Source organism: Lacerta agilis, chromosome 1 (assembly GCF_009819535.1).
Source record: "Lacerta agilis isolate rLacAgi1 chromosome 1, rLacAgi1.pri, whole genome shotgun sequence".
NCBI lineage: Eukaryota > Metazoa > Chordata > Lepidosauria > Squamata > Lacertidae > Lacerta > Lacerta agilis.
This window is the reverse complement of record NC_046312.1, coordinates 16,233,347-16,247,778: the sequence shown is the minus strand read 5'-3', so window position 1 is coordinate 16,247,778 and position 14,432 is coordinate 16,233,347. Positions and strand designations below refer to the sequence as shown.

Genomic DNA, 14,432 nt, shown 5'->3' with positions numbered 1-14,432 from the left:
CGCGTCTTCACCGCCCGCTCTGTGCGCGTGCCTGGACGGGCTCGCCAGGTCCGCGGTGCCTCTGCGAGAGCCGTAGCGGCGGCAGGCAGCAGACAGACGGGCGGGCGGAAGTGTCTGTCAGCAGTAGCAGCAGCAGCAGCAGCGGGCAACCGAACCCCGCGGGCTTTGTGCGCTTCCTCCTCCACCTCCTCGCTGTCGTCTCCCTCCCTCCCTCCCCGCCCGCCCCACGCCCACCACCCTCGCCTCGCCACATCCCGGGAAAGCGGAGCGCGGGAGGAGGAGGATGGCCGGGCCCCTGGACCGCTTGCCCGGCGCCGTGGAGAAGCTCCCCGGCAGCTAGCGCCCTTGGCCGGCGGGGACGAAGATGCCATTGCGCGCGAGCCGCAGGCCGCCAGGAGCAGCAGCAGCAGGGCGACTGAGCAGCGGATGCAGCGACGCCAAAGCCCGCCGGGCTCCCTCCTCCTTCTCCTCCTCCTTCTCCCGGGCGCTCCTCCATTGAGCATCTGACAGCCCGCAGTAGCGCGAGACGCCGACGACGCTTTTGCAGCCGCCGCCGCGCTGCCGAGCCCAGGGCCCGGGCAAGAGCTTCCCGCTGAGCAGTGGGAGCTGGCGGGGAGACGCCGGCCAGAGGCGGCTGCGCAGAGCTCGACTGCGGGGAAAATGAGGTGAGTCAGCCGAGCTGCGGCTGCCCCGTCCTTCTTTCTCCTCCTCCTGCTGCTGCTGCTGCGCGCCGAGCGCCCTCCTTCCCTCCCTCCCGGATGCTGCTGGGAGAAGGCGAAGGGAGAGAGGCGCGCGCGCTTGGGCAGGCAGGCAGGCAGGCAGGCAGGGACCCCTCACCTGGCAGCAGCCGGGCAGGTGCAGGCAGCGCCTCGTGAGAAGAACTGGCGGGCTTGGGGCAGAGACGCGCCTCGGCGCCGCTTGGGCCGGCCGGGATAGACTGGGCATTGGGTGCCTGCCTCGCTTCCTCGGGCCTAGCAGCTGCTTTCTCCGGAGCTCGCGGCTTCGTTGGAGCCCCAGCACCTACGTTCCTCCCCCCCGCCCGCCCTCCATACCTAGGAGTGGAGGGGAGTTGCCTGCGATCTGCTGCTCCGAGCAACCTTTCTTTTAAAAAAACCCAAAACCCTTTGTGGCATTCCTTGTGGCAGGTTTGTTGTGGCACAAGGGTCACCTTCCTAAGGGAGGACTTTTCCTCGTCTGTCAGAATATATGCCTCAGTTGGGTGCCAGGAGATGATCTACTTTTGGGGTGTTTCGTTGTGACAGGCAAACATGGCTATGCCTCTGGGATCTGCCACATATCATGCTGATCTCGGTGCTGCTGTGGGAAGCTGGTTTTTATGGAACAAGCTGCTGTGAAAGACACAAGAGTGGGCTAGACTCCAGCTGCCGCCACCTCCCTCACAGTTGGCAGCCCTAAAACTGAGATGATGGGATAATAACCAGGGAGGGAGCCTCTGAGCACATGCGGAGTGCCTTGTCCTCAGTACGGAGGCCTGATTCATGTGGTGCATGTCTTTCTGGCTTGCCCACTGCAGGAATTAGCAATGCCATAATTCGCCTAGTGCTGGACGTTGCCTGAGCCGTGCTTGGAGTAGACCCACTTAGATCAGTGGGACTACTTTAAGCACGACTAAGTCTGGATCCAACTTAAAGTCTGGAGGCAGCAGAGAGGCATGCCTTGTTTCTTCAAACGATATAGGTTTCACACTGTGTTGGAATCATAACCTGCCCTACAAAGTCTTGAGTTGGTTGTAGGTAGTAAGAACCAGCCACTTTGGCACCTGAGATTAAGGTGTGTGTGTGTGTGAGAGAGAGAGAGAGACACGAGGGTGGCAACCTTCCAGGTGGGATTCAGCATCAGTGCTTCTCTTGGAAATGTAAGCAGAGCTACTCTGGCAGTGTGCATCTCCATCCTTCCTCCATTGAAAAAAAAAAAACCTAAGCGTTACTGCACCTCTCAGTCTTTCACCAGAATGGATCCCATGCTGGTGGGTGGTGTGTTTTAGACATGGTTGGCTGTCATTCCTTCAGCCTTTTGACAGATTGCATGCTCTGCATCCTGGCAAGCGTTTGTGGGGTTTTGTTTTTACATCTCATTTCTGCCCCAACCCTCGTTTCTGCTCTCATGTGCAGCTTCTGTGAATGTAACACAACGCCTTAATTTCTGTGCTGGAAAAAGCGGCGATTTTCTTCTAGGTGCCTGTACTCTGTACCCTTGAGTATCCCCAGGGGGAAAAAAAGAACTGGGAAAAAGTACTCTGTGTGTGTGTGTGTGTGTGTGTGTTGTGGCCTTTGTTGCTAAGTGTCCATGTCTGTGCATATGTATACAGATTGCCATCCTAGTCCACAAATAAATTGGGTGCCTTTCCCAAGTAACACGAGGTTTTCCACTGAGGTGTGCATATAGACGTGCTAACTCTCCCAATTCATGCAGAGGGAGAGGGAATGGGCATCAGTATGCCAAATGACTACGGAGTGCATCATGTGGAGAAACACAGAGAAGGTGCATAGCAACAGAGATGGAGGAAACGCACAACTCCCCTCCATTGGCAAGAATGTGGGTGTGTTCATTCCTTCCGCTGCTGCAGCCTTGGATACCCTGTGCTGGGTGTGTGGGTGTGTGTGTGTGTTCAGAGGTTTCTTGCTTTATCTTTGTGGTGTGATGTTTGTCTGCGTCTTTTATTTGTTTACAGGCGATGTGTTGGGTAGGGGGAAAAAACCTTAATCTCTCCCCTCCCCTTTTATAAGAATGTGTGTATCAGATGGGTCGTTGCCCAGCTGATTCTCACTCCTATCCTTGCCCTTTCCACCTCCGTATTCAGTCCTGTTTTTTCTGTGCCCATAAGATGCAGATGTTGGCTAGGCATATATTTGCAGTATCTGCCTCTCTGCGTCTATTTTCTAAGGGAGACGAGGGGAATGGGAGTTCTCTAATAAACGCTCCTTGGTTTCTTCTGAGGATGCAGGAGACAAAAAACACTCCTGGGATCTCCTTCCTTTATAACAGTGTGGCTGTCTTGGTGTAGTTAAAAATACTGCAGCTTGTGTGATGATAGGAGCACTCTCTCCTCCATCCCCCTTTTTTGCCAGTGACTTTGGAAAAGATCCAGGAACAGAGTTCTGGCTGAGGCTACTGGTTTAGCAGTGCAAATTCTGTGCAGATGGTATAATTGCTCTTGTGTGCGTGGCATTTCATTATTATTTATATGACAACCGGTTGGGGAGAGATCAGAATAACGTGGGAAGGAAAGAGCCTATCTTTACGTGACTTTTGCCTCCCTGAGATAACTTCTCTTCCCGATTCAGAGGACCACAGTAACAGAACCACTCATATTTACAATGGCTGGGTCATTATGCTGAGATAATTATTAAATGTCAGAGAATTTTGCTTCTTCCTCTTAAGGGCAGGTTATTTATTAGGGAGGAATTGGGCATCCTGGAAAAAAATATATGAGATTTCTCCCAGTCTTCCACCAGGATAGATTGATAAAATGCTAGTGGGGTTTTTTTTTTGGGGGGGGGGGTTGTTTCCCCCACCACCACCCATAATTGGCTGTCATTACTTAAACCAATATGGCAGATTATGTCAGGGGTTATAAAAAGCTGCAGACAACACATCAAAATAGCTCATCACCAGCATGGCGCTGTGTGTGCCTGTGCACATTTCGTCTCCTGCTAATCCTTGACACTTCACATGCTATTTGGTGCGTTTCTCAACGCTCCATGCCTTTTAGGGTTGTGGTCAGTAGAACCCTGTGTTACAATGATCTAAAAAGCGACCAATCTTGATTACAGCCAATTCAAGGATGTTTGTTTGTGCTCAGGACTTGAGGCCTCTTTCTGTTGTACATTGTCCTACCCGTATTTAGTTAAACCATGTTTAAGCTCAGTTCAGACATCACATCAAAGATGTGGTTAAGGAACCTTAATTATGGATTTATGTGTTGTGTGAAATAGACAAACTATGGTTTGTGATTAACTGCGTATCCAGAATTGGAAACCATGGTTTGAACCAGCTTTGGAAACCATGGTTTGTGCTAACTGGCCTGTTGTTATTTCTGAATCGACCAACTGTAGCTCCGACTGTTGTTTTGTCTCCAGAGCCTGTTACACCTTGGAGAGCAGGATTGGATGTATGAAACAGTACAGAGATGTTTGAAAACAAAAGCCAACAAGCTACTCTGAGCCATTGTTTGCCTGCTGTGCACTTGAAAGCATGGTTTGGGCTCTTTAGTATAGTTAGTGTGATAACTCTGTGGTACTAGGACTTACATGCACATGCATTTGGGATGGAGGCTTAAAAAGCTACAAAAAGACAGAAATAGCTGCCTTGTGCTCAACCATCATAGCCACTTCCTGATGACCAAATTGCACTGTTCATCCTCTGTTGTCCAGGTCCATTGTGCGTGCCATAAAAAGTGGAAGAACTTCAAGCAAGCCAGGTTATTCCACTTTTTCTGGTGGGTTCTGCACAAATGGATGTTTTGCACTGAAATTTCCTTGGGATTATAATTCCCCCTCCAGTTGTCTTCTTGTGAAACTTTAACCAAAACTTTGGGGCAGAGAGGGAGGGAAGTAGACTAGATGTTCTATCAAATAAGTCAGCAATGTTATGAAGATGAAAGATAACTGATGAGGGTGGGAAGCAAGCAAAATGAGGTGCCAACTGGGAAGAAGCTTCTTGGGATGGGATTAGCTCTCTGCTGTGTACACACCTCAAACAGTTCACTTCTAATCCGGAAGCAAATCTCAAAAGTACACAGCCAGCTAATAGACCTTAACATTCTCCAAATTGGAACAGGCTCAAAATAGTTTTGAGATGGCTCAGGACTTCATGCCCGCCATGACAACCATGGGACTTTCCTAACATGCCATTGGCCCACACCGGACCTTGTTTTCACAACTGGGCAGGAAGAGGGTGATCCGAAAGTTGGGGGGGGGGTATTGACACCAGTTCCTTGTCATAGTCAGATGCTGAGATTTTGGCTTTCAGCACCTTTTCTCCTCTGCAGAGGCAGGGGACCTGTTAGGATGGTCTGCCCTTGGAGGCTGATGGATCCAATGGGTTTCTAGTGGTTCTGGAGGATTTTCTGGCTGCTCTCACTGGTGCTCCTGTTGAAGCCCTGGCCAACTTCTGGAACATCCAAATGGCTAGGGCTGTTGACCCTGCGCCTCAGTGCCTTCTGCCGCTTGGCTCTCTGGTATACTCCAGGGTTTAGGAAACATGATGGAAGATGGCTTGAACATGAGTGGAGGAAAATGCCGTAGAATGCAGTTGAACACTGGTGAGTGCTCATCAAGCAGTGGCAGTAAAGGCATCCAAGAAGGCACAAATTGGGGCTTAGGCCCAGTTTTTGTACAGAAACTGCTTTGATCACCCTGTAGGATGACCTATATTGCCCTTTATGTCCAAATACCATTTTTTAAAGTCATGCATTTCCCCTGATGGGCTGTGCTTATTTAGTGGAAATATTTTCTTTGTCTTTTAAATACACTGCTTTTCTTATGGGCTAAAGGGCCAGCAGTGTTCGAAACTCCCATCGTTCCAGGCGTATTTTGCGACAGGGAATTTCATTACCACGAGCGGTTTCTGAGCGCTGTGCCTAAGATTTCAGCTTTAAAACTTCAGTGTGGAAGGAAAGGAGGACCTTTTTTTCTGCCACTCCACTTCCAGCTACTCTCTGAAGACTGGAGAGGAGACCCTCTTAAGAATATTAGGGGGGTGGGCAGGGGAAGGACTAGACCATGTGAAAAATAAACATAATAGCTGCAGTTCATTCATTTTCAGCTATGTATTCTTGTTATATTAAAAAAAAAGCGTGCCTAGACATTACGTTGTTACACCCATAACCTGAAGAACCATAATCTGGAGAAGTGTGCATGCACACGTAAGCTCATACCAATAACAAACTTAGTTTTGTCTCTACGGTGCTACTGGAAGGAATTTTTTTGTTTTGTTTTGTTTTGTTTTGTTTTGTTTTGCCCATAACTTAGGTTTAAGGTGCCATTTAGCTCCTAGCTTTCAGATTTCAGCTTCTAACACTGAGGGCCAGGCTATATATGGAAATGTAGTACATCGAAAGGTCCGTTGACTCTGAGTTTAAGCAATGAGTTTGCCTTATTGAACATTGGGGTGCCTCCTGCACTTTGGCGCACTACCTGTTCTACCCTGGTGCCATCCCTGTCCCACCATTGACTTATTTCATAAGCAATGCCTGCCCGGGTCAGATTAAGTCCCAACAGGTTGCTGCTTGCCCTGAATCCCAGGCCCGTTGCCTGCCCTCCTCCGCTGTTACAGAATGTCTTGTGTGCAGCATCCAGCCCACTGCTAATTTATTTACTTCTGTTCTTGAGCTGCAAGAGCTTTATGCACCAAGGCGGTACAGTATTTGGGAAGGGAATGTCCTGCCCATTTAAACCTGCAGCCAAAGTGTTGCCCTGATCCTCCTGCCTACCAAATGTGGTAGGGCTGCAAATACCCAAGAATTTATGCAAGGTACTACAAAGCAGTGGGGGTAGTAAATTGAACCGAAAGAAGAGAGAAGCAATGCATGAGCAAATATTGTTTGCTGTAGCCAATCCAGCATCGACCCAATTACAAATGCTCTTGATGCATTTGGCCAATTTAATAGGGCTTTTTGGGGGGGGCAGGGGACAGGGAGAGAATACCTCTTGGATATACGTGCCTGCTTCTAGAAAACATGCTTGCCAGTACAGAGTTTAGTCCATTCTGCTTTTTCTGTCGTATGATGCAACAGCATCAAGAACAGACTGTAAACCTAATTCAACTTGTAAAATATCAGAGAGATGGGCGTGTGTGTGTGTCTGTCTTTACATTTCAAGCCTGGTTTAGCTGAATTTGTAGAGCAATAGTATGCAATCCTATGGGGTTTACTCTCAGAGAAGTTAGCAACAAACTTGAGTCTCGTTAACTTTTGGTGGGGCTAGGTTTGCATTTGGGCTTTCGTCTGACTTTGTAGGGCTTGAAAACATACAAGAACAGGCATAGGCAAACTCAGCCCTCCAGATGTTTTGGGACTACAACTCCCATCATCCCTGACCACCGGTCCTGTTAGCTAGGGATGATGGGTGCTGTAGTCCCAAAACATCTGGAGGGCCGTGTTTGCCTATGCCTGTACAAGAAGTATTAAATTGGTGCTGAGGCAAGTCAGAGGAGACTGATGGATGTGACAGCATAGTTTATGTTACCTTTTCCCCATCACAAAACTCCTTCCATGTGCTTGATTGCATAACTGCTTTCAATGCCAACACCATCAGCTGTCTTGATGAAGTCTCTGGATTATCCTAGCTAGCTACGCACATGACACAAACATCCATATGGAGCATTATAATCTACCTTATACAGGCCATGGCATTTATTCATCTAGCCCAGGACAGCATTGTCTGTTCTTACTGGCAGTGGCTTTCCAGGTTTTTGCAGACCAAAGGTCTTCCACATCACCAGTTACCTACTTCCAGGAATTGAATTTGGGATGTTTTGCATTCAAAGCATGCACTCAGCTACTGATATGGCCTAGGAGCCATGCATGACTTTGCAGCAGCAACTGTATTGCATAAATATTGTATGGTTTGGGCCTGAGGTTAAAGGTGCAATATTTGGTATTTACCCTTTTTACCTGGGAGGAGAACATCAGATAATCTCGAAAGTCTTTATTTGGTGATATGGGATCAATTGTGCAATTGGTTTTTATACCTGTAAACTGCATAGAAGCCTGATTTTGCATTAAGTGGCATGTACCTCCAGCCTCCTAGAGCTGGCCAATCAGCATGAAAAGAAATTGTTTAGCCTCTGAGAATATGTATCTTCACCCTTTGTGCTGATTGGAGCCAATCAGAGCGAAAGGAGGTTAGTCGGCCACTGAGGATTGGCTCCTAGGGTCACTGTGCAGAAAGTGCATGGGAAGAAGTTTGAGGAGGAGTTGTTCTGCATGCTCCAAAGCTAAGCATGTAGGAACGTTGAAAGTACAAGTTGTTTCAGTTTCAAGAGAATAGTGTGCAAGTTCTGTAACATACCACAGAATACGAAGTCGAATACAACTTAAAGTCACGTCGAATAAAGATATTGGCACACTCCAGATCATTTGTCCATGTATGTGCACAGAAAACAATAGATCTGAAATCAGTGCTGAGAACTGCATTGATTTCTGCAATGCATCCCTGATTATTGTTGAATAATCTTAGAAGACTGTAGAATCTTAGAAAGGTGTGTGCCTGTGGGGGGGGGGCATGGCTATGGTTAGCAAGACAGGAGCCTGCATTTCTGAATTTGCCATTACACTACTGGTGGCATGTAAATTAATAATAATATGGAAGAAATGTTTACAACCTGGGTATAGGTTAATCCTTCTGTGGCTGCCTTCCTAGGCACACCTGATTTTCTCTAGTTGGCAGAACTTATGGAAGCATCACTTTAGGGGCTTAGGGTTAACAGCCCCTCGATGCCTATTTAATCAGCCTCATTTGTATTGCATTTTCAAACTGGCCGCCGTGCAGAACTCGGTATTAAAACAATAGTAGTAGTAGTAGTAGTAGTAGTAGTAATAATAATAATAATAATAATAATAATAATAATAAACAACTATTACAAAAGCTACCATGGAGGGGCAGCATCAAGCTTTTTTTTTCAAGCAACCAATGGTTTTTACAGTGATAAAACACAAGGAAGAGAGAAAGAGTACAAGCAAACTTCATAAGCAGATAAACAATTGCCTCCAAATTTAAAAGCATTGTGATAACAAGGTGGCTGTGTTTGGTTTGTGGAAAGCTGTCCACAGGAAGAAGATTATGCAGTTGATCCCAGAGACCTTGTAACTGACAGCAGGATCCTTCCCTTTGATCAGAACTGAGCTATAGAACTGAAAGCAGTGATGGAGTCAGCTAATGCTGTGGCATTAATACTAGAGATTAAAACACTGGCTTGGCTAAAGCACACAGGGATTTAATGAAAGCCAAGGGAATATTTCCCTTATGTTGTATTTAGACCTGCAGGAGAGCAGGTTTCAGCAGAGGACATATTCTACAGCCGAGAGCTAGGAAAGGGAAAGCTTTTTTTTTTTTTTTTAATTGACTGTTAGTTTTTAACCGGGCACCGAGAAGCATTGAAGGACGCATTTATGCGCTGGGCAACAGTACTGCAGATGCAATTCAGGGCAAGTAAGTGTAAACATAAGGGGGAAAACCCACACTGGGGCAAAATGATAAGAAGAATAAAGCCCCAAACCACATAATACACTAATGGGCTTTAAATAGGCTTCAGTTTTCCAGGAAAGAGATATGGAAATCCCAGTGCAAAGTTCACTAAAAATGTGAAATATGTACTGTGGCAGTGTAAACAGCCATTTCATTTTTAGGACTTCTTAAGAAACAGATTGGAAATCAGTAGAACACATATTTTAGAATTATTTTGTGTCTACTCAGAAATGTGTTCATTATGTTCAATTGCCCTTACACCTTAGTAAGTGTGTTTTAGGATTGCAGCCTTTTCATATACAGTCGTACCTCGGAAGTCAAACCCCTTGTGAGTTGAACGTTTTGGCTCCCGAACGCCGCAAACACAGAAGTGAGTGTTTCCGGTTTGCGAACATTCTTTGGAACCCAAATGTCCGACGTAGGTTCCGCAGCTTCCGATTGGCTGCCGGAGCTTCCGGCAGCCAATTGGAAGTCATGCCTTGGTTTCTGAACGCTTTGGAAGTCGAACGGACTTCCGGAACAGATTACATTCGACTTCCAAGGTATGACTGTATATGACACTTTAGATCAGCCTTTCTCAACCTTGGGTCCAACCCCGTATGTTGTTGGACTACAACTCCCATCATCCCTAGCTTGCAGGGCCAGTGGTCTGGGATGATGGGAGTTGTAGTCCAACAACAGCATAACAATACCTTTATTGTCAATGTACAACCTGGGTACAATGAAATTAACTGAGCCTCCCTCCCCCCCCAAACACTCAATCTCTTTGCACTCTGTGTGCTTGTCGCACAACACACCAACCTCGAAAGTCAGTTGTACTATATTATTTTCTGTTCAGCAGCCTAACAGCCCACAGATAGAAACTGTTTTTTAGCCTGTTGGTATGACTGATTATACTTCTATATCTACTGCCCGAGGGTAGAAGATTAAAGAGGTGCTGGCCGGGGTGTGAATCGTCCCTGAGAATTTTTGTCGCATCTGGTCCCCCAAAGTCGAGTAGCAAAAGCAAAATGAAAATAACTGTTTAAAACGGAATGATACCACTTTATGTTTATAGTGCGGATGGGACCTAACCGAACAGGCCAAAGTCCACTCCCTGCTTTAAGGGATGATGTGGGCTCCCTATTACTGTAGTAATGATCAGAAATTTCCCCTCCCACCACTGATCTGATCAGTTAGAATCTAATGTTCCTTCTTTGAATAAAGGTTTGACGAGAATGGTAGGTTAGGCTTGAATTCCTTGTGGGATGATCAAAGGAACTGTGATCAAATTGGAACTCTATTCTACATATGTCACCTGCAGAACAGGGAACTTTTGATTACTGGTGCCCTAAATATGACATAATGCATTTGCCGAGAAGGTTCTTGCTGTTGCCTCCGAGCTTTAAGATGGAACATCTGTGGAAGGAAAACCAACAGCAGAGCAATACAACAGATATACATTATGCGCTTGCTTGTGTAAGTGTGTACCTGGTGAGTTTTGTTGAACCAATAAGAATGCAGAATGAGCACACCAAAGCCCGTAGAGACACGTTGTTGTTGTTTTTTTAGTAAAGAAGCAATTCACTACAAATGAATGAGAACTGGAGTAGGGAAACTCGCTGGTACATTGTGTTAGCTTTGTTTTGAAAAATAAATGGCGATGAACGCATTTGCTCCAGCTGTCCCTATTCATTGTTTTTATTTCATAAATTTTATATACCGCTTGATTGTAAAAAGCCTCAAAGCCATTTACAAAAGGAATAGAACAATAAAATTATCAGTAAAAACAGTTAAAAACAACATGGGAGGGATCAATACCACTGATAAACTAAAAACAAATCAAATTCCTGCATTGCAGGGGGTTGGGCTAGATGACCCTTGGGGGTCCCTAACAAATCTGCAGTTCTATGATTCTGCAACGCACACCAGCATTCTCTAAACAAAAATGGTTTTGACATGCGTCAGAAAGGGTACAGTGAAGGTGCCTGCCTGGTGTCCTTAGGCAGGGAGTTCCAAAATGTGAATGCCCGCCACATTCGAAGACTGGTTGCTTACAAATGAGGGATGAGAATTAAGTGGCCCTTGTAATTGCCCGTTCCTCAGATGAAAGCGGTTGAGTGGGTGCAGTGGCATAGCGTGGGTTGCCAGTGCCCGGGGCTGCATAAAGGGGAGTGGGTTGGGTTTGAGGGAAACAGAGTACGCATGCGCATTCAACTGCCTGATGGCGTCTGCATCACAGAGATAAGAAAAGAAGAGTTGTTCCGTTGTCTGGAGAGGTCACTTCCTGGTTCACATGGAGAAGCCGTTTTCAGCGACGGATGTGCACAGCTGTATTGAGGCAGCACCGGGTGTTGAAATTTCGCACCCCTAACAATTTTGCAACCGCCCCTGTGGGCCCCCCGCCCATGCTATGCCACTGAGAGGGCATATAAGGAGTAAGGTAATTCTGCAGGTAAACTGGTCCCAAGTTGTTCAGGGCTTTTTCGTAATAGTAGCACCTTCAGCTTGGCCCGGTGCTAAATTTGCAACCAGTGCAAGTCTCTGAGCACAGGTGTTATATGTCGGCAAGGTCCCGCTCCTGTTAGCAATTGCGCTGCAGCATTGTGGGCTAACTGCAGCTTCCGGGTCAAGCACAAGGGAAGCCCCACATAGAACACATTGCAGTAGTCGAACCTTGGCGTTATCTGCACCATGCTCTAACCAACTGAGCTATCCTCCATTGTGTACACACTGACTGGTGGTGGCTTTCCGGTGCCTCAGGTGGGTCTTCCCCAACCCTGCCTGGCAGGGATTGAACCTGGGGCCTTCTGTATGCAAAAGCACTTTCTCTTGCCACATGAGCTCCTGCAGACAAAAGGAGGACAGGACCTGAATTGTGAGAAGATACCGTAGATCAGGCCCTGGCTCGAGAGCCAGTGTGGTGTGGTTAAGAGTGGTGGACTTGTAATCCGGTGAACCGGGTTCGCGTCCCCGCTCCTCCACATGCAGCTGCTGGGTGACCTTGGGCGAGTCACACTTCTCTGAAGTCTCTCAGCCCCACTCACCTCACAGAGTGTTTGTTGTGGGGCAGGAAGGGAAAGGAGAATGTTAGCCGCTTTGAGACTCCATCGGGTAGTGATAAAGCGGGATATCAAATCCAAACTCTTCTTCTTCTTCAAATGGAAATAAATGGAAGTTCTGGTCAGATGCAGATTAGATTCCATCAATATGGCTACACCATTCTGGAAACTGCTGTTGATCCTGAAAATAGTAGCAAGGGTGTTAAACAGTATTCACTGACAGATAACATGTCTCACTAGTACTGAAAGGACTTTGCTGTCTATCACGTTTGTTTCCAGGTACAGTCCGGTTTATTATTATTACTATTAATTTATTAATCGCCTTCTAAGCCACCACCTCAAGGTGATTTACACATAAGATAATTAAACACAGTTAAAAACACAAAAACAACAAATACAATTTTTTTTCAGAAACCCTAACAGAAGTGGACACTTCTGGTAAAGACTCATTTATCCACCTGGGACAGTGTTTCCCAAACTTGGGTCTCCATCTGTTTTGGGACTACAACTCCCACCACCCCTAGCTAGCAGGGCCCAGTGGTCAGAGATGATGGGAATTGTAGTCCAAAAACAGCTGGAGGCCCAAGTTTGGGAAACGCTGAACTGGGAAAACTTGCTGGAACAAAGATGTCTTCACTCGGTTCTGGAACGTGCAGATAAACAAGAGCCTCAACAGGCAAGCTTCTGAGATCCTTGGAACTTGCAAGCCTAGGAGCCAACTGCTAGGGGGCGAGGGGGTTTTCGGACCCCCAATAAAATATTTGATGGGCATTTCCATTCAAATGGTGTGCGTGCACTGCATCATGCAACCTCTCAAGTGTTGGCACTGACCTGTGAAGCCCCCAAAGTCTGGGACTGGCTTACCTGGAGGACCCACCCTGTTATTAAGATTTTGATCAAGGGCTTTGCTGAGGAATGATGTAAAACTGGGGTTGCCAACTCCCAAGAGACTATGATCTACTTAAAGAGTTAAAAACTGGCAGTGATCTACCCCCTTTTGTGGGGTTCAGGTCAAAGTTGTTGAGCTTTTTGGGGAAGAGGAAAGCCCCCCCAAATTGAGCTTTTTTTTTGTAGGGGAGCCAAAGTTGTTGAACTTCTTTGGGGGAGCTAGTGATCTACCAGAGATCTACTACAGATGTCCAGTGGGTGGGTGTTTTTTTTTGTTTTTGCTGCATAATCCTGTCCACTTAAGAGGACAATTCACTTGAACACACACACACACACACACACACACACACACACGTAAAGTTATTCATTTCTTTGCAGGGCGGGGGCAGGGTGTGTTGTGTCTCCATATGAACTTGCATCGAGCTTGACTTTCTCCTCACCGTCTTCCCAGTTTTAAAAATACCAGTAGATCATATATTTCTAAACAGTGAGATTCCCTCCCCCCTCATGAGGCGATGACAATTTGTAGGGCTTTAAAGGGATGACTTGTTTTAAAAAATAAAAATAAATTCCCTATATGGAAAGTGGTTCCAGTCTTGGCTGCCTTCGCTGTGGAATATTTTGGCTTCCCAAGACCAAAAAAAAAAAAAAGGGGGGGGGGAGCCTCTTCAGTGTTTGTAGAGATCTGATGTCTATAGTTTTCCTAGGATGTATTTCTACTTATGGTCTGGCAACGGGATCTGAGGAGTCAAAAGCAGACATAAGAGTTAAGCTGGAAACTGTGAGTGCCTCGCTTCTAACTTGAAAGTGTGCGTGTGGTATGAATTTCTGACGGAAATGTCACCTTAGAGACTCCTTCGCCTGAAAAAGCCACACACATTCCAAGAGCAGCAAAAAAAAAGTGGTTTTAGGGTTAACACTTGAAGTGCCTGTGCCGTCCTTAACTCTAGTAGGCTGCCTTAGCCCATCTAGTTACAGGTGGGTAGCCGTGTTGGTCTGCCATAGTCAAAACAAAATCGAAAATTCTTTCTAGTAGCACCTTAGAGACCAACTGAGTTTGTTCCTGGTATGAGCTTTCGTGTGCATGCACACTTCTTCAGATACTTAGCCCATCTAGTTTAGTATTTTAAAATCTTAATAGCTAGAATGTTCGAAAATGAGACTTTGTGTATTGCTTGGAACTCCGCATCGTGCACCAGACCGTACAATTGCATGGTAGCTCTACAGAAATGTGGGCTATGATTTGGCAGTATCTCAGTTTCCCCACACCCGCCAGCCATCCCAATGACTCACA

The 14,432-nt window shown here is 46.6% G+C and overlaps 1 protein-coding gene across 1 annotated transcript in view; it reads left to right on the top strand.

The window, feature by feature from the left end:
• Positions 1-203: 203 nt before the first annotated feature.
• EVL (Enah/Vasp-like) overlaps positions 204-14,432 on the top strand; it is a 146,687-nt gene continuing 132,458 nt past the window's right edge. Inside the window, exon 1 of the mRNA XM_033139869.1 lies at positions 204-665. Coding sequence (XP_032995760.1) covers positions 661-665 — 5 coding nt within the window. The 5' untranslated portion in view covers positions 204-660. The remainder of the gene's footprint in view (positions 666-14,432) is intronic.